The 19,922-nt window shown below is 40.4% G+C and overlaps 1 protein-coding gene across 2 annotated transcripts in view; it reads left to right on the forward strand.

Moving 5' to 3' along the window:
* The first annotated feature begins 15,019 nt into the window (after nucleotides 1-15,019).
* Nucleotides 15,020-19,922, forward strand: part of garnl3 (GTPase activating Rap/RanGAP domain like 3) — a 113,407-nt gene continuing 108,504 nt past the window's right edge. For both annotated transcript variants that reach the window (XM_072714515.1, XM_072714518.1), the window contains exon 1: nucleotides 15,020-15,423. In XM_072714515.1, the coding sequence (XP_072570616.1) occupies nucleotides 15,323-15,423 (101 nt within the window). In that variant the 5' untranslated portion in view covers nucleotides 15,020-15,322. The remainder of the gene's footprint in view (nucleotides 15,424-19,922) is intronic.

Here is a 19,922-nt window from a genome sequence, read left to right on the forward strand (position 1 = left end):
CCAGGTGCCGGTACTCCCCTTGTCATTCAGTACCAGGTGCCGGTACTCCCCTTGTCATTCAGTACCAGGTGCCGGTACTCCCCTTGTCATTCAGTACCAGGTGTCAATACTTCCCTTGTCATTCATTACTAGGTGCCGGTACTCCTCTTGTCATTCAGCACCTGGTGCCGGTACTCCCCTTGTCATTCAGTACCAGGTGCCAGTACTCCCCTTGTCATTCAGTACCAGGTGCCGGTACTCCCCTTGTCATTCAGTACCAGGTGTCAATACTTCCCTTGTCATTCATTACTAGGTGCCGGTACTCCTCTTGTCATTCAGCACCTGGTGCCGGTACTCCCCTTGTCATTCAGTACCAGGTGCCGGTACTCCTCTTGTCATTCAGTGCCAGGTGCCGGTACTCCTCTTGTCATTCAGTACCAGGTGCCGGTACTCCCCTTGTCATTCAGTACCAGGTGCCGGTACTCCTCTTGTCATTCAGTACCAGGTGCCGGTACTCCCCTTGTCATTCAGTACCAGGTGTCAATACAGTACTTCCCTTGTCATTCATTGCTAGGTGCCGGTACTCCTCTTGTCATTCAGTACCAGGTGCCGGTACTCCTCTTGTCATTCAGTGCCAGGTGCCGGTACTCCTTTTGTCATTCAGTACCAGGTGCCAGTTCTCCTCTTGTCATTCAGTACCAGGTGCCGTTACTCTCCTTGTTATTCAGCAGATATTGAGAGGTGATCATACTCTGAAGAGAATAACAAAGAGGTGCTGGTACTGCATACCGGTGAGTACTGGCAGACTGCAAGGACTGAAAAATCTTACTAGACACTCACAAAAATTTTATTAATGAAGGCTTGAAACAAAGGGTGCATTGACCAAGCCACAGGGTACCAAAGAACATTCACAGTGTCCACTGTCAGTGGGAAAAGCCATCTCAAGTTCATCCTATCCTTCTTCTCAACAAAGAAAATAACTGCCTGTCTCTGGTGAAGCTGGATGGATGAATCCTAGACTCCTAAAGCTTCCTGAATCTCTTACTCTATGGCTTTCAATGGCCAAAGAGTAAATGCAACGCCTTGTTGGGGAGACTCCAGGTAGACTGGTCATAGTCCTAGTCCAGTGGGGGAATAAATGAGTCACATTCCCTTTACCGAAGACCTCCATGAGCTCCAGATACTCAAGAGAGATGACTGGGAACACAGTGGCCATTGGATTCTCCATATCTGTAGACTACATTGGTACGGCAAGACATTGACGGAAACAATCCTTTCTCAATGCTGTCAAATCACTGTCAGACTTCCAAATACTAACGATGCATCAGGGCAACCAACGAAGAATGCAGTGCAGCTGTTACAGAAGTAGCATGTCGTATCTGTAGTGTCCCTTCTAGGGATTGTGAGATGCCGTGTAGCTTTAAAATCAAAGGCAAATGGAGAATAAGAAATCAAGGTAAAATGCTCTGACAGCAACTCACGATGAGAGTATATGAAAGTAGCCAAACTGATATTGCAGTATAGGTGAAAACAATCAAGTACCTAGATGCTCACGGGTGTTTCTATGCCAACGAGACAGTATGTGACAGCTTATATATTCATGAACCTTAAATAAGGCCGGATATTATGTTCTCTGTATCCTTTTACCACAGAGGTGCAAAATTCAGATCCATAAGGAGTATGCAGATGTTAAATATAGATTTCTTTATTTTACATTTGCTGCAATGCTACTTAATTTATTAGAGCTGAATAATGCAGTTACAGTTCAGAAGCTCAGTATCAGTGTGACTACAGTGGTATTCAGCAGTGGAATTCAGCAGTGGTGATTGTGTTGATTAAGACTAAGACAAAAAATACTCATCAACAACATTTTTTTCTGTGATGAAAACACAACAAAAATGAAATGGAAAGGTGCCTTTAATGACGAAAACGAAGATGAATGTTTTTAAAATCATTGTTGATGAAAAATAAACTCATGCATCTGACGTGACACTCACACTTTCTGACTCTCACGTTCACGAAAGAACTCTTATGGCCAATCTATTTTATTCCATTATTAACCTAAAATTAGCTATATCAAAAGCATTAGGGTAGTTTGCAAACCCTACAGACTATTTACAAGGTAATAAAACTCTTACATACATGTAAATGTGTGGAAACAGATGTGTTAATATGCAAGTATTTTGTTTGAGACTAAATTTTGGTTTTATTTATATTTTAATTCATGACAAATTTCATATAAAGCCATTTAAGAATATCAATGTTCCGCATTACAACAGTTAAATCTGTGTCCCCAAAGACTGCATGTTCAAACCTAATGGCACGCTGTACTGACAGCTTTACAGATGTTTCCTTCAGGAATCTAAAGTGTAAACTAATCTGTGGTAAGCTAATCTGTGCGCACGTGTGTGTACATGCATGTGTTAGACTATGGCTAAACCTGTTCGTTTCATTTGGCTGCATGTACTGTAGATTTAGTCGACTAAATCTAGTCTGCGATGGTGACATTAGGGAGAATCTATGGTGACGCTAAGGTGTGACCATGGTAGCTGGTCAGGTGATGCTTAGCGTCCCTCAGTGGCCTTGAGGTGTTTAACTGCAACGTGACTTCTCTATCATTCTGCACCATATAACATATTTAAAGCTAGTCATTAAGGTGGTTAATATTGCTAGTTGAACAGGTACAAATAGTCAAATAGTCAGGAACCAAAAAAACAGACAGCTTTTAAAATGCAGGCTTTCAGTTAAAGTAAAGAATGACCCATGTTATCATGTCTCAAGGTGCCGTCTTCACACTTGGCTGTAAAGCCTTTCCAACACTGCAGAACTTATTACTACCATTTTGGGTTTTTTTTTTTTGCTCACTATATATGGAAAAATGCCACCATATAATTGGGTTCACTAAGCTCATCCACTCTGCACCGTAGGCAGGCAGAGATTTTCTAATCATCAATGCATCTTCCATAAGCACTCATCCAGTGCTGGGTCTGACACCTATCCCAGGGAGGACAGGGTTCAGAGTCATGCCGCCCCCGGGGGGGACTCCCATCCATCACAGGGCACACACACAGTCACATAAATCAAAGACAACGTTATTTGGCATATGGCTTAATCTCTTCCTCTTTTTCCAAACAAATTGTCTACAAAGAGATAGCAACAGAGCTGTAGGAGGAAACCAAAAGGAACAGTAAGTAATTCATAAAAATGGCGAAAATCAGACCAGTCATTCAGGTTTTCATAAACCTTCATAAATCTTCATAAAATCCGTAACCCATGAATGTAATGAGACTGGTTGAATAGACATGGGTTATAAAACATTAGGGTAACATTTTACTTGAAGCAGTCATCTATAATGCATTATACCTACATTCCTTAATTATGTTTTATAAAGGTCCATAAAAGATTTAATAAAGCATTACATCCTACTTCTATCGACAGTCATAATGCATTATAGTGTTGATTATAATACTTCATAAGCTCCAATGACACTCCCATCTATAATGCACTATAGATACATTCATGATGCATTATAATGGTCAGTATAAGAATTAAGGATGCTGTGTACTGCATTATAAAGGTATATATAAATGAGAGCTTCATAAGGTAGTCATAATGCATAATAAACATGACTATAACATGTTATGCCTTTTTATAAATATAGCTGAGTTTATATAATGTGTTAAGAATGATAGATTCTTATAGACATGGCATTTACAGAACTTGTTACCATCGTGAGCTTAAAGATACAAATATATTCTATTACTGAAACAATTACCTGGAAACTAATATCTTGACTTACAAAGTGGTTCATTCTGTATACGGTGTTAAGAGACAGAGCATTAGTTAAAACAGTGCACATTAAAGGATGAATCAATATTTAGCTGCACATGAGTCAGTCAAATTAAACTGCATCGATCCCTTGGCGTCGCTGTAATCACAGTGCCTAGGGCCCACACTTTCTGCAGCAAATTCACCTGCAAACAGACTTCACTATAATCAGGTATGTCTGCTATTAGCTAGAGTCCTGGGTACAGTCTGGCCCAAGGACATTATAACCTATCACACAGTCTGTGGGCTATTTTTACAGAGTGACGTGCTTGTCTGTGATAGTTAGTTAGCAAGTGTAATACCTGATACTATGTTCGGTGTCTCAGGTGTACAACACACCAAAAAAGCAGGTCCATAAAATATCTGTGTGGCTGAGCAACAATAAAAAGATAAATATGCACATATTTCTATTTTATATATAATCTGTATTATACGATATTATATGACTTGGCAGTTAATTACACTATGTGGGCAATCTGTTTTTCTACGTTTTTACCACTTTTGTAGCCCTTAAAACAACAGTAAGAAAAAAAACAGAAAATAAGAACATGTGAAGGATTTACGCAAAGAAATCTTTAATTCTGCAATTGGACTGCACCCAAATGCCCACACAATCACTATCTTACCATATCTATCTTACCTGGAGGTACCAAAACACACTATACATGGAAATTCATCTTCATTTGGCTTTTAAAGGCTTATGTTGAAATCTGCTCATCCTCATTGTGTCTTTAAATGGAAGGAAAACATATTGAATTCTAGGTCTGAATTCTAGTAGGATTACACATAAATGTAAAACTTGCAACAAGTGTGCTAAACTAAATAAAGAGGCTAATGGTAAACGATTTCTTCCCTCTGTTTTCCTGGATAAATCCTTTCCTTGGAAAACCTCTGACAATAGTTCACATGTAGCTGAACTTGAATTTGAAAAGTAGAGATTTGCTTTCATTTAGAGGTATATACAGTATCACCAATGAAGGGGCCTGAGTTTTGTAGCTGTGCAAATCGTCTTTAATTCAAGACTTTGATTTCACAGTTGGATTTTCATCTTACAAAGAAGGAGCACAGATTGATGCTTACTGGGTGGGTGAACGGCAGGAACATAAAGCATAAGTGTTCATTGTCTGATAATCTGCGGCATTTTTTTCTGGGTATGGTTAGACGCAATTCGGATTAAATATGCACCTGACACACTTTTGTGTGATTAACAGTTTTTGTTACCTATTGAAGTACTTCACAGTTAAATATCAAACAACAACAGTATAAGACCTTCACAGGCAATCTGAAATTAAATCAATCAGCATACAGTCTCCACCCGAGTAGGATGATTGTTCAGCACATAGCCCTGTGACCTGTGTGTCTGTCAATTTTCATCGTCTTTGCCCAGATAGGAGGTGATAATCTTTGCAGGGTGTGTCCCATGTTTGCTAGGGTAGATGGCAGCCTCACTAAGACCCTGTACCGGATAAGTACTTAAAATGGGGGAATCGATCAAATGGGGTTGAATGGATAGAAGATATATTCATACCAGGTGCAAATTTTATTGAAGAGCACTTTGAAGATGACCAGTGCGGGATTCCAGGCCATTGCAGGGCACACACAATGGGCAGCTTAGAAACGTCAGTATACAATATAGGCTGTCACATACCGTCTCGTTGGCATAGAAACACCCGTGAGCATCTAGGTACTTGATTGTGTGTCTCTGGACTGGCAGAGAAAAGGCATGAAACAAGGAGACTGCATAGAAACAAGTGGGAGATGCTAGAGGTTCCTACTAAGGCACCTTTCCCGGCTAGTATTGAAAAATAAACAGGAAACGATTACAGGTCATTCTGTAGCGGGGTAGATTAACAGGAATCGTTTACTTTCCCTTGAAATTTTATCTGTATATGATATATTTTCTATAGGATTTACAGCAGTGGGCACAAAATTGGATGATATTTAGCTCAGCAGATGATTGACTGCTTAGCAGCATGTGGGATGTCATTAAGGGAGACTGGTGTATAGCAAACAGCACTGAGAACACAACACCTCGCAGAGGAACCATCCAGCAGTCCGTCCTGGATAGTTCTGACCTGGTACAGTATCCCAGCGGACCCTCTTCCTGGGGGCATGGGCAGCAGGGACTGGATACCATGGGTGGGATGTCATGGTAATGGTCCAGTTAAATAACAATTGGAAGCAGCTGTGAAGAAGTGTACAAAACATTTAAAGTGAGTTATTACTTTGTCCTATTAAAGTGAAAATGAATGAAAAAGCAGTGTGAAGATAGACAGTTGCTGCTACAACCAATGGTTTGTGGCATAACGGTTGTTAAGGAAAATTAACTTTTAATTGCAAAGGTCCATTCTAGTGGCAGGCTAGTTTACTCATGAGAATTCAACAGAAAAGAGTTATTCAAAGTAACCAAGGAAAGCAGATAGATTATTATGCATAGACATAATCTCCATTTAGCAAAGCCACAGTGTACAAAACCCTCATTTAAGCCTACATATCATTTGCAATACATTACCAGAGTGAGGACCTGAAGAGAATTTATTATTCTGCATTAAAGAACACTTAATCGCTCATTGAAATTGCCTACTAATGTCAAGAACCACAAAGTAATAACAAATATGTATGATCATTGGTAACAATTCAGACAAGACGTTCACCTATATGATTGCAATGCATTTTATTTTATTAAATGTGCCAAGCCAAAATGGGAGCTTTCAAAGGTTACATTACAATCCACTCGAATAATCATTGTTGCTAAGTGGAGTAAGCATTATAGATAAAAGCTGTATTACTAGCTCACAACAGTCATTAGTGACTGAAATTTGAGAATAATCACAGGTATCCACATGTGTTTTCATTAACTCTTTTAACCCCTAGTGATTATTATGCATTTTATCAAATCTGACACACTGATGGAAACTCTTCCACTTCCACCAGTTTATATCCATTAAAGTTTCTAAGCATTTATAGTTTTGCTTCTTGGTGGTTAAGATAAGCGTAGATGCCAGATGGGAAAAAATTGGAATGATAAAGTAAACATGCAGACAAGGATTTAGCATGATTTCTGTGTTCTCCATCTTGGACTTTAACATTCTGTGCTATCCTCATGAGCATGAGCATCAGTTACCATGGAGACGCAGCACTTAAATATGTTGATTGTGCCTATTTAGTTAATAGATTTGACCTGACTGCAAAATTTAGGTTCAAAATTAACACTCTGCAGAGCCTTATAATCAATAGTCGCTTAGCTGCAGAACACATACAAAATAAGCAACTGGTCTCCCACAGCATAAATCCATAGCATAAATTCAAAAAATGATTAGCTTTCAGTGACTGGAGAAAGCAAACTTGCTGCATCATTCCTTCAACTACATCGCTGCTTCCATCACAAAGCCATCTGTGTCCCCGTTTAGGAGCAGATGCAGGGCTTGCCAGCGATGGGACCCGCCTCCCAAAATGCTGACACCTATTACCACAACACCAGAGCCGCCCTCCTCTGTCAAAGCATTGACCAATGAGAAGGCAACAACTGCACAAAAAAAATGAAACGATGCTTCAGCTGCACTCAAAATGATACAATGCTTCGTTTGCCATTTGCACAAGTACATAAGCTTGGGGTCAGAGAGCACAGGACTAGCCATGTGTCTCATTTATCCCTTGGGCATTTTTCAGTTGCGGTGGGGTGGGGGGGGGTTGAGTTAAGGCAAGTATATATCGCTGCAGCTGGGAGCTGAGTGTCGAGTGGGAGGGGCAATGTTAAGTAGGAGGGGTTCATCATGAGGAGTAGGAGGAGTTTATACTGAGGGTTAGGGTATCAGGAGATAACAGGCCCCTCATTATAAATCCCTCCCACATTGCCCCTCCTAATTGAAATTTGACTCCTGGCAGCAGTGATATGCCTCTCGGTTAAGGGCTTTGCTCAAGGACCCAACAGCACTGTATCTATTCTGCTGACCATGGGATTCAAACCAGCAACCTAAACCTTCTCAGGTTCTCAGAAGAGTACTGAAAATACCACCTAAAGCCTAACTGCAATGTCCCCTGTCATTATAAAATCCTGTTATAGCCAGTACCAGGGGTTTTCAACCATTTTTGACCCAGCGATCCCCAAATGAAAAAAGATCTGAAGTAAGGACCCCCTACCACTAAATGTATGGGGTCTGGTGGAGCCCCTTTTAGTATTTTTTACATTTTGTGAATTGGGATGATAACTCCAGTATTTTGTTAATTTACAAAACATCTCTGCAGACCACTGCAACTGCTCTATGAAACTCAGCCCCCAGGGTGCAAATCCTCGGTGTATATTACAGGACATGCAATATACGTCGAAAGAAATAGAAATGTCGGTATCGCCATTTAAAAACATATGCGTGGATTATAGATTGTGATCATTGTGAGTCTTCAAAAAGGAGAAAAAAAAAACAGAGGTAACTGATTAGATGCAGCTGGGCTGAGCAGGAGGCCCCTGCTGGTCTGAATGTGAGCTGTCAGTCTCACGCTGAGGCACCTCTGTAAGTCTGAAGACAGCTTGTCACAAAGAGAATCTGGGGCCCTTCCTGAGCAGCGATGTGGTTCTCCCCAGCCCACGCGATCAAAACCCCGACCAGGGAAACTCTCATGCAGAAACAAATACGGATGCCCTTTCTCCAGCGCCTCTTGCAGACGTTCTGTCATTTATTTTTCTCCTGACATCCTACCTGCTTTTCTGAAGGTCATTATTGCCCATTGGCACGGCAATGCCGCAGAAATCCTAGAAATGTACGTGCGTTTCTGGGCAGCTATTTTCATTGTTGAAACTGAACTAGCATCCTAATAAAAATGTCAAAATGGATATGTTGATAACTGAGTCAATATCACTATGAGGTGCCTTTGGTGTCCTTATCACACTCACTCAGTTATCATGAAAAAGTGGCAGAATAATGAAAGTCTGAGGTTTTATTATAAGTGGCCAAACACTTGCACACATATCAGTACAATGAAAAGTCTCTTAAAATGTGTTTCCTTCATTTTATACACTTGTATTTCATTGGATGCACGTGATTTTGGCATGTCCCACACACCGCTCTGCTAACTACAGAGTGTGTAATAAGTGGTTAAATGAAACTAAATTAATTTTTTTAAAACATGGTTTTATTGTCCACAATAAGTTATTTGATAAAACAAGTAATTCCGATCATGTATATTCTATTTTCATAATCATATTGAACATTTTGCATGTGTCCCTGAAATTGCTGTCCACCTTGTCATTATGGGGTAACTGCCCCTTTAAGAAACCCTCTGACGTTCTCAGTGACATCACTACGAGCATTTTGTCTTTTTTCAATGGAGGCTGAAGCAGTGGCTAGTTGCAGAGTAAGTATTTACACTTATCTTTTGTAATTTTCATCATATTATGTGTATAGTTGGATGTTGTCAAGCTTAACATGTCCACCCTGTCATAGTGAAATATCAATTGTTAAAAAAATCATTGAGAAGTTTGAAATATATTTATAAAACAGTACACAGTTAGCTTGCTGACTGTAACATGTTGCTAAGTAAAGGTCCACCATGTGCTCATTAAATGCTAATATTAGCCAAAAATGTCCACCCTGCCATTGTCCACCCTGTCAGCAAGCCTTCCATGACAGGGTGGACATACGCATGGTTTAGGCCACATGCTGAAAATGTAACACATATTACAACAGCTATTACACACGTTTTATGACAGTACATGCTATAAATAGTAAGAATGGACAATATGGACAATTTTTGCCGTATCAATATAAGCAAGCCTAGGAGGTATCGGGAACGTCGTGATACTGACCCAGACAGAAGAAGAAAGTATCTTGAGAAAGAAAGGGCCAAATGGAAAAAAGACAGAGAGACTGGAAAGAAGAAGGGTGTCAATGAGCTCAGTGAGAGAGAAAAGAGGGCAAAAAGAAAGAAATGGAGACAGGCAAAAAGTCGAGCCAGAGCCAAAAACAGGGCCATTGCTTTGCTACAGTCAGAAACACCACCCAACTCCCCTGCTGAAACTGAAAATCAGCGTAGGCCAGGGCCCTCCAGGTTAGATCATTGGAAGTTAAGCTGATGAGACTTTTTAGAAAGTTTAAATTTATTTGAAAGACAATTATCAACTGTTTATGTCCCTATAATATTTAACTTGCTAAAATCCCCAAGCGAACTCGATGGGCCGAATGGCCTCCTCTCGTTTGTATAGTTCTTATGTTCTTATGTTCTAAATCCTTACAAATAGTTTGTGTTTCAGGCAACAGCGTCAAGGGGAAAGCATTCGAAGGAGTTCGAAGAGAAAACTGAAAAAACAGATTGAAATATTAGAGGCACAGCTTTTTACATAATTTTCTTGCATTGCTCCTTGCATTTATGAGGCCATTCAATGACATTTCACAACGTGTCCACCCTGTCATGCCCAGGGTCCACCCTGTCATGTCACTGTCCACCCTGTTATTTTCATGTTTTATGAAAATAAACACATTATTTTCACAAGTTAGCAAAATATTTTGTGTTATTCCTTTATAAACAAATGAGGGCCAAATAGTATTGCTTGAAAGATTGACCAGATATCTTTTTTGTTAGATTTTATTTAAAAAAGAAAGTGTAAATCTCGCAGATTTTATAGAGAAACAAATAGTTTGCCATAATTTCATTATTATCCAAATAGTTTTCCCACTAACTAAAATATATTGTTGAGAAAGGGACTACATAGCTTTCTGAAAATGTACATTTTATAATCACTATGTAATTTAAATGTATTTTCTCTGCTTTGAAATTGTCCATGACAGGGTGGACGTATTTTCATGTTTGCATGTAAATTGTCTGCTTGCAGTTAATTTATAAAAAGTGTGGGAGCTTGACCAACATGCATTTCTAACAGTATAACATGTACTTAATGTAATTAATATGAAGTTCAATGGAAAATCTCAGCTTTTTTTTGATGAAATGGGGAAGTCTCAAAGGCACCTTATGGTGATATTGACTCAACTACCAAACCCACCTTTAATGCCCTCCTCATCAGATATGAATTGTGAGACATTTCCAGTCGAGTTTACTTCTGTGTCCCTGGGGATATTTTACCTGAAGACGAGGATCAGACCATACCAGCAATAACAACGGCAGGAACAGCCTCCAGGACACATGTGTGCCCCAAGCGCAGGGTAACAAGTGCCCAGTACAGGGTGACAGCCCAGTTAAGGTCCTCAGTTCCCCATTCCCTCATTAGGGGAACAAAAGCCATCTGTGTCTTTTTGGTGAGGGGTTCCTATTCTGCCTCCCTTCCCCTTTAGACACGGTCACACCCTAATGAAAGGAGGATGAATGCTCCTTATTATCAGGCACAAAAAAAACAGTTACGCTGTCTAGTCATCACACAGAACTGAAAGAGCAGGTGTGATTCCATGCAATGTTTTTCACAAAAGCTTCTCAAATAATGCATAATGCATTCCATCCATCCATTGTCTGATCCACTGCAGCACTGCCTATTCCAGTAGAGACAGAATCACCTTCGAAGGGAACCCACGTAGGCCAAGTTTAATCTTTGCATTTGGGGAAGCAAAAAAACGTCTTGCTTACCTTATCTGTTAATGCATGTACACAATGCACACATTGCCTATAATAATGTCTATGGGTACCAACAAACCACTTTTGCAAAGGTGAAAATTGCCAGCAGAGAGCTAGTGCCATGCTGGTCTTGCCAATTAATTGGAATTTCAACTCTGGCAACCCCCACCGCCAAACTCATGGGAATCCTGTCTGTATCATGTGCCTCTAAATCACCCTGTATTTCCTGAGATATGCTTCAGATTCACGGTGACCATATAACTGATTACTAAATATTGAAGGATGGAATATATATATGACTTAAAGTCCACTGCAGTGAAAATGGCAAACAGTATGATTGTAATTTTAAGAAAGGTTGTCCTGCAGCCCCGTCTTACAGCTCAGCTGTCAGTGCAAACTCCTCAGCCCTGTTGGTAATTAGTAATCCTTCAAATGTGCTCTGCTGTCCAGCACAGAATTCAGCATAAGAAGCTGCATGTTTTTCGTCTTTTGGCATAAGTTCTATCTTTGCAAATCGTTTTGATTTTATGAAATTAAAAAAGGAAACAATATGTCACATGAACTACTTACAGCAAAATACAGTATGTATATCCTAAAATGAAATGTATGTAAAAATATGAGGTCTGTTGGATATAGACATTCATCCTGTATCCAAAATGTGAGCACTGAAGGTTCCGCATTACTGTTTTTGGTAATAAGCCACTAAAAATGACATCACGAGTCGGCATTGTCTCCAACAGACCCAGTCACATTTCAAATGCGTATTACAGTGCTTGGGTGCCAACAATGAGAAATTCACACGGAATGACAAACAATTAAACAACAAAAAAGCAAATGAAATAGATCAGACGATATGTGAGAAACAGATACACTGAGTGTCTGTGTTCCCTTAGAAAAACATAAATATTAGTACTAATTACAGTAGTACTAATATAAATCATTAATGGATTCACCCCACTGCACTGTTTATTGTCACTTAAGCTTCGTTACAAACCTCCTCCGATGATGACATCCCTCTGTGACTTTTGCTGTGTGTTTCATGACTAATCCTTGTATTTTATGATTATAAATCACGGTTGGTGACATTTTAGTAATTTATAAACACATTCATAACTAATAATAATGTATTCATAAAGAATTATAAACATGGCTATAAATATTTATCCAAAGCTATGACACATTATAGCCATGTTCATTACGCATTATGAATGCTTTATGAAGTTCCCTTCTATAATGCACTATAGATACCTTTATAATGCTGTACAACGCATCCTTAATTCATACAGTATATTGACCATTATAATGCATCATGAAGGTATTTATAGTTCATTATAAATGAGAGCTTCATAAAACATTCATAATGCATAATACACATGGTTAAAATGTTTTTGATACCAATCAGGCACACGCAGTTTGAACCCCCAAGTCTGAACCCTCCCTCCAGTTCCCAAAATGTACTGAGGGAACCCCCCCCCCCCCCCCCCACACACACACACACACACACACAAATTGTGTTTTTAGCTATGGGCCTGTTACCATAGGTTACTGACACACTGGATGATGCTCCGAAGATTCAATAACCTGGCTCTGAGTCTCTGTTGACCTGCAACCACTGGCAGCTTCCTTCACGTACTCCGAATCCCCCCCCCCCCACACACACACACTGAGGTCAGTTGGAGGTAACAGATTGTGCATGTGTGATTGAATAGTGTGAGTGTGGATGCCCTGTTATGGGTTGGCATCCCATCATTTGTTGTCCCCTGCCTTGTGCCTGTATGCTCTGAACCACCAACAATCCTGCATAGGACAAACAGTTACAGAAAATGGAGAGATGGATGACCAACTCACACGATCCATATTGCAGATGTGATCCAAGTTGTAGGTCTTAGTACAATGGAACATTAAGGAGGACTTGCTGTAAAATGTATTGCTTTGGACAAACTATGGTAAATGCTTTAACTCAGATGTAATTAATTGTATATCCATTCTACTTGTTTTGGGTTTCATTCCGTTCTCAATGCAGCACACAACATGCTAATGGCACGGTGAAGGGTTTCAAATTGCAAGGTAACAGAGTAACCAACAGATACTGGAGTAACTCCTGGAAGTGATTTCTCAGGGCTTTCACGGTCCTTAGAGTGCTGCACTGCGCAGACGGGACCTTCACTGGCAGCTCTCTCACATTAACGGCAGCCAAGCTGGAGCTCATATTGACGGAAAGGCCTGTGATGGGACCAGCCTCTGGCCTGCGGGTTTAACGTGCCAGCAGAGCAGCCCAGCCAAGCCCCGTCCAGCTCCCGCTTCCCACAATTCCATGGAACACAGCTCATTGGGAAAATGTCCTCTAGCAGAGCCTACTGCGAACAGCACATCTGATACTGTTTTCACGATGTTTAAAAAAACAAAAAACATATGAATGTAAGGATCCCATGTGGAACCTGGGGTTTGTGAGACCACAGCCTTCAGGTGAGTCTATGCAGCCTCAGCAGATGCACGGCGGCTTTGGGAATCGTCCCGCTTTACCTGGATTCCTCTTTTATGGAGAAGCTGTCTAAGTGATTCTGGGTCACCAGGAAAAATGTATTGATTCTGTGATGAATGTCTGTGTGCCAAATGGCGGCCCATCGAGTGTCCGTGTATGAGACTACCTGCAATCTCCCTTCTGCCTCTTTGGTTAGTACTGCATATAATGGTATAAATCATTTATATTGCATTAGACCAGGATCTTGATGAAGCAAATCAATAATGTTACAGCCTAAGCGTGAATGACCAAGCCTTAGAGAGCTTTACCAAGTGAAACTTACCCTGATATGTGTGGTATATAATATGACATGCAGACACAATATCTTATTACACTGAAACTGCAAATTTCAATGTAATTCTAATATAGTTGCAGAAATTCTAAAGTCAAAATCAAAATGACCAACTTTGCCAAGACTAAGAACTTGCATAAAGCTGCAAAGTCCTTTAACGTTTCTCCATATTTTGTTATTTAGATACATAATTTCATTTGAGTGACGCAATTTTCCCCAACATCTTATGAAACCACATTACTGAGGGTGTTATGTCTGGGTGACTGCAGTTTTAATCCATTATTATTTGTGTGCATCCATATTAAATTGGTTTTATTTATTACACCGGGAGTACTAAGCTTTTAGCATTACAGTTCGTGATGAAGCACTCACCACAATATGCCGGGCATATAAAAATACGTCCTGCCTATTGCACTTTGGCATAATGCAGCGCCTTCTAATTAGTTTTGAAGGCTCTTTAAATTTGACATTTGACAGGATAATTGTTTGTCTTTTAATCCTGTACCAACGACCGGGGAACATCCACAATAAAGTGTTCATATCGGCCTACTCTTTGTTTGATTCGTATTTTATTATATCGGTATTGTTTTATTTGGCCTTGAATCTGATTTCACATAATAATAATAATAATAATAATAATAATAATAATAGATATTTACAAATGCTTTTCTGGTTAGAGTATTCCTAAGTTGCACCTACAGTAGAATGCTGTAGCGCAGCTTTGGCTCTTGCACGGCATTTCCGAGTCATCGTTCTCAGCGCTGTAGACATTAGGACCCCGCAGACTGTGGGAGTGGTGAATCTCGCTCAGGGTCCCCTATACCTCCCTGCCAGTACTACTCATTCCGCGACCGGAGATCATTGCTGCTGCTTTTCTAACCCTGGAACTGACCTGGGACAGGTGCTAGATTCTGACTTTGAGACGCAATCCTACAGATTGCCCGTCTGGATGGCGTGTCCACATTGCACACCTACCATGCAACACATTTAGATTTTTGGGGGTCTTTTTTGGAGAAACTCTTGCCCACTTTCCATGTTGCTGGTAGCTTGCGAGTAGTTTCTTGTGGCTCCTCCATCGATTTATTATTGATATTTTTTTTCGTCTTTCCTACATTAACTCTTCGGGGTACTTCGACTGCCCGGCACTCATGAATTCGGATATTAATATATACCTCGGCCGAGAGAAGTCAAATATTATGAGAAAGAGAGCGCTTATGCTGCGGAAGGGATGCAGCTTTGAAATAACGAGGTAGGTACATTGACTTTTGATATACTACAGTTTTCTTAAAATTCGACTTCACTGTGTAATCGCATATATATACATTGACTAAAAATCGATGGAAACGATAATCATGCACCGACCGGTAACACTTTCTCGTTGCATGTTATTGCGGTATTGTGTGTATTCGGTGCTGCTCCCGTAGTGATGGGGGTGACGGTGTCTTAAGCTATGCTTTAGAAGAAAGCGGCGCTTTTATTGTGTGAGATCGGAGTTCCCATGCCGCTGATCCGCAGATCCACCTTCGATCCCTTTAATCAGCTGAACCCTTTTCTCCGTGAGCACTGTGTTCTTACTACTGAGCCTGACGGAACCGTGTTTCCAATCAGCGCCTGCACCGTGAATCCAGGTACCAGCATCGGGACATGCTGAGCACAGACACCTTAACTTACGGCTAAGTGTTTGTTTTGTGCAGGCGGTAGCAGGCAGCTGGGAAATTAATGAAAAACATTTTTTCCCGTATTATTCGTCTTCTCTTTAACGGACGAAGGAATCACATTGTAATACCTAAGTTATATTTATTAGTGTATTCGACTGTAAAACGGAAGTGAAATTGGTTGTGGGTCATGAAATGGAAGAAAAACGGTCTCCACTTTACAATTTCTCGCATTTAGGTAAGCGCATCCCTCGGGCTTGTATAACATTTATTGCGGCGGGTTGCCGGCGAGGTATGAACTGTGACCGGGGAGAGAGGCTGCGCTTTTCGGTATCCATGCGGAGCCAGGCACGTAATAAACCTCGGGTGGGATTAAAATATGACCCGCCCTCATAGTAACATCCCGGGCTGTTCACTTTACTGCTGTGATTTACTCTAGCTTACTTAAATAAATGCATTTATTATACGTATAAACGTCCACCGCTTCAGTTTCTTTTATCATACCTCGCCCATCTTAGCTGCATCCCGTTTCTGTCAGATCAGCTCTCTCACAGCCTCTAGATGGAAGCACCGTTTCGCTGTATGCATGTGGAAACGTTACAAATTTTGGAATAAAAATAGTTTTTTTTTTTTACAGGGTTTCTGTATCTTTTTGGTTTTAGGGCGGTTATTAGTTTAATGCTTTCACATGTATAGATGGGTTTGGTTAACCATTTATAATTTGCAAAAATACTTTTTTAGACTGATAGACTGCAGGGTTTTGGTCATTGTGGCTATGTTTTCTTGCTTTTGTGTAGGCAGATGTTATATAAAACAGTTTATATATATACACGCACAATTTGACACGTGGTAATAATTTCATTCGGCTCGTGTATGTGCTGACATCCACTTGGACGTATTCAGGACTGTGTGACTCGTATCTGGCCTCTTTTCTGGCTGTTAATGTTTAGAGAAGCTGGGGACAACCAGGGTAACGAAATTGTACTTTAAATGAGGACACAACATGGCAGATGCTGTAAATAATATGTAGATTTATTATTAATGTACAGCATTGACTGTCTTGCTCACGGAATTAAATCACAAATCAGTTACTGGAAAGAAAATGTTTACACCTAAGGAAGATATTCAACGTCTTGAAAAGGAATGCAATGAAATGAAAGGGGACTGCTTGGTTACATGTGTTTGTGTTGTGCTGTCGGTGTAACACATGGATTCAGGCTGGACTGTGTTCATCTGTGTGCCATTCTGCAGGAGTGGGGGTGTAGCATCAAATTGGCTGCTATTTTTATCCTTGCTTGGGAAATTCACTACAGATTTTATGCTTTGATGGCTTAAAAATTGTATTTTTAACAAATGAGCCAAAGGCTTGACATTTACTGCAAATATCAATGGGTGTGGCATAGTGGACTCTGGGTAATGTGGAATATCCCTGTAATGTGGAAATGAAATCCAGGCCTATTTGTAAAAAAAAAGCTGTCAAACTGTTTCTTAATCAGCCCTTTTTTGACATGCATGGTTCCAACAAGCTGTAAATACAATGATAAGGCTACAGGGTGATTTAAAAAAATTTTTTTTTGCAATAAAGCAATTTTTTGTTTTGCAATAAAGCAACATCTAATATTTTCACAATGAATAGTGAAATGTCTTTGTAAAAAAGAAAGTGGGGCGAATTGGGATGAAGGTCCGTCTGAATTATTCCTAGATTTTAATTTGATAAAAAGCGCATGTACAAGAAAAAGGCCAATATTTCATGTCAGACTGACATTATTGTATTTACTAGAATTTATAGTTGTAGAGTCAAGCACATGTTCTGGGTTAGTATTAAAAGGATGTGATTCATTAGGGTTGCGAGATGGTAATTATTGACTTTTTTTGGTTTGGCTATCCAGCTACACAGCAATGTGATGTTTTAGTAAAATGAACTAAACTCCCAAGTGGGAATCCCATGTAATGGCTTTGAGTCCAGTGGTGTGATGTGTCATCATGTCACTATCACGTGGCTACATGTTGAGTGTGTTAATGAAAAAGTACAGCGGTTAGTTACATTTTTTCGCTGCTACAAAGAAAAAACAAACTTTCACCATCTAAATTTCTCTAGTTAAGTAGAGATGCAGCTATTTGAAAAATGGAAGCGAAGTTAAAATGTGAAAATCAGATTTTTTTTTTTGATATTTGTTATGGTTTTGGTGTGTGTTGTGAAACATTTATTTGATTTGTTGGTAACAAATTAGCGGAAAACAACATGATGTCATACAGTAATTAAAGTCAGGGCTCATTTAGTCAATGAGTGAAGCAGCACTGGTCTGTTGAGGGGTCTGTCTGCGCCAAAATACGCTCCTCGGAGAGCTGCCCTGGGTCGAACCTCCTGGGATTTGTTCAAGGAGCCCGACTACCCTGGCACATCATCTTGGCGCGAGATGTTTTGGAGGGAACCACGCTCAGCTGCAGGCTGATTGGTTGCCTGTGGGTTAAGATGCACACTGTATGCATGACAAAGAGACTACACTTTCACTACAGTGAATTACAAATAAAAAATCAAGCTTTTACTGTATGTGTATATGGCATAATACATTGTTTATATGTCATGCTATGAAGTCGACTGATTTGTACAAAAATATCAGATATAATGATAATCATGAGAGTTTATTGATCCGCTTGGGATAGTTCTCTTCTCGCCTACCCTGTCCTGATCTCCATGACACAGACACACGTAGGTGAGAGCAAGCTTGGCAGTGAAGGGCAGCCACCGGCAGAGGTGCCCATGGAGCTGGGGGTTAATGGCCTTGCTCTGGAGCCCACAGACGTGACTCTTCTGCTGAGGCCAGACTGGTGACCTTCCTATCACAGGCTGAGCCACACGCTGACCCCCTACCGTAAATGTAGGATATAATGCTGTTTAAAATGTTATCCTGAAAGTGAACATTGGAAATTTTCAGGCTTCTTTCCCTTATTCTATCAATTTATCATCCCTTGAGTAAAATGATCATTAATGAAATTAACACTATATATGAATAAATTGGGTCCACTATATGAATCTGTTTTCCCATTGTAATTATATAATTAAATTAGTGGCAAACAATAATGTGTGAGGCAGTTTTAGGAGGCAAAGCTGTGGTTGTGTTACTTGCTAATTCATTCCTATATTATGGAACAAAACTGTCTGTTCTGCTCTGCTTTGGTTATCCCATGTTTGGGTTTGCCGTTTGCACGTGTAGCTCAGGGCAGGTGGGATTTTCTGGGATTTCTAAGGATTAGCAGAGCCTGCGCTCTTTGAACTCCCAAAATGTCTTTTTAAACATACTGTAAGCAGATTTAGTTAGCAGCTCCCCTTATGTAAACATGGAGAAGTATGCAATTTGGAAGTACGTGCGCATATGTGTCTTTATTTTTGTGAAAATGTTTGTGCACCTGGGTGCTCGCTAAATTACGAAATCCTTTTGAAGTCAAGAACCGCATTCTTTTTATCTTCTCTGAGTGCTGCATGCATGAGGATATTCCAGCATTTTGTGACCAGGAAAACGTACACGTGATGACTGAGGAAGGGTGTAGTCATGCAGAGCATATAGAAACGAGGCCGTAATCGTCATAGAGATGCAGAAAAGACTGCCTTATATTGTAATTGCAGAGCCACTTGTTATGCATGTCGCCTGTATGCATCATCCGCTGTATAACTATGCTCGGCTTCTTGTTCATTCATCCTGCTTGATCTGTGCTGAGGATACTTGAGGCCGTCCTGGAGGATGTCACTGCATGAAGGCAGCTCGATGCGGCTCATCATCCCCTCTGCGTGTGACCCTCACGCCTCCGGCTACCAGGCATCATCCTGCCAAGAGCTGCTGGGATATCGCTGCACATCCCGTATTGCCTTTAAGGAGACCATCTGCACGCTCGTGTCTGCAGCTAGCTCCGCCCACGCCGCTGGGCCTCCCAGCTCAAGAGCGTGGCTCGTTAATATTTAAATCAAGCCGGTATCTCAATTTTAACTCTCATTTGTAGTTATGTCGGATGTGAGTTACACTTCAGGCGTGTTTGCTGTAGCCTGTGTTCATCTGAGGAACCAGGACAGGCGTGAATAAATAGACGGCCTGACAGA

This window comes from Paramormyrops kingsleyae, chromosome 7 (genome assembly GCF_048594095.1).
Source record: "Paramormyrops kingsleyae isolate MSU_618 chromosome 7, PKINGS_0.4, whole genome shotgun sequence".
NCBI lineage: Eukaryota > Metazoa > Chordata > Actinopteri > Osteoglossiformes > Mormyridae > Paramormyrops > Paramormyrops kingsleyae.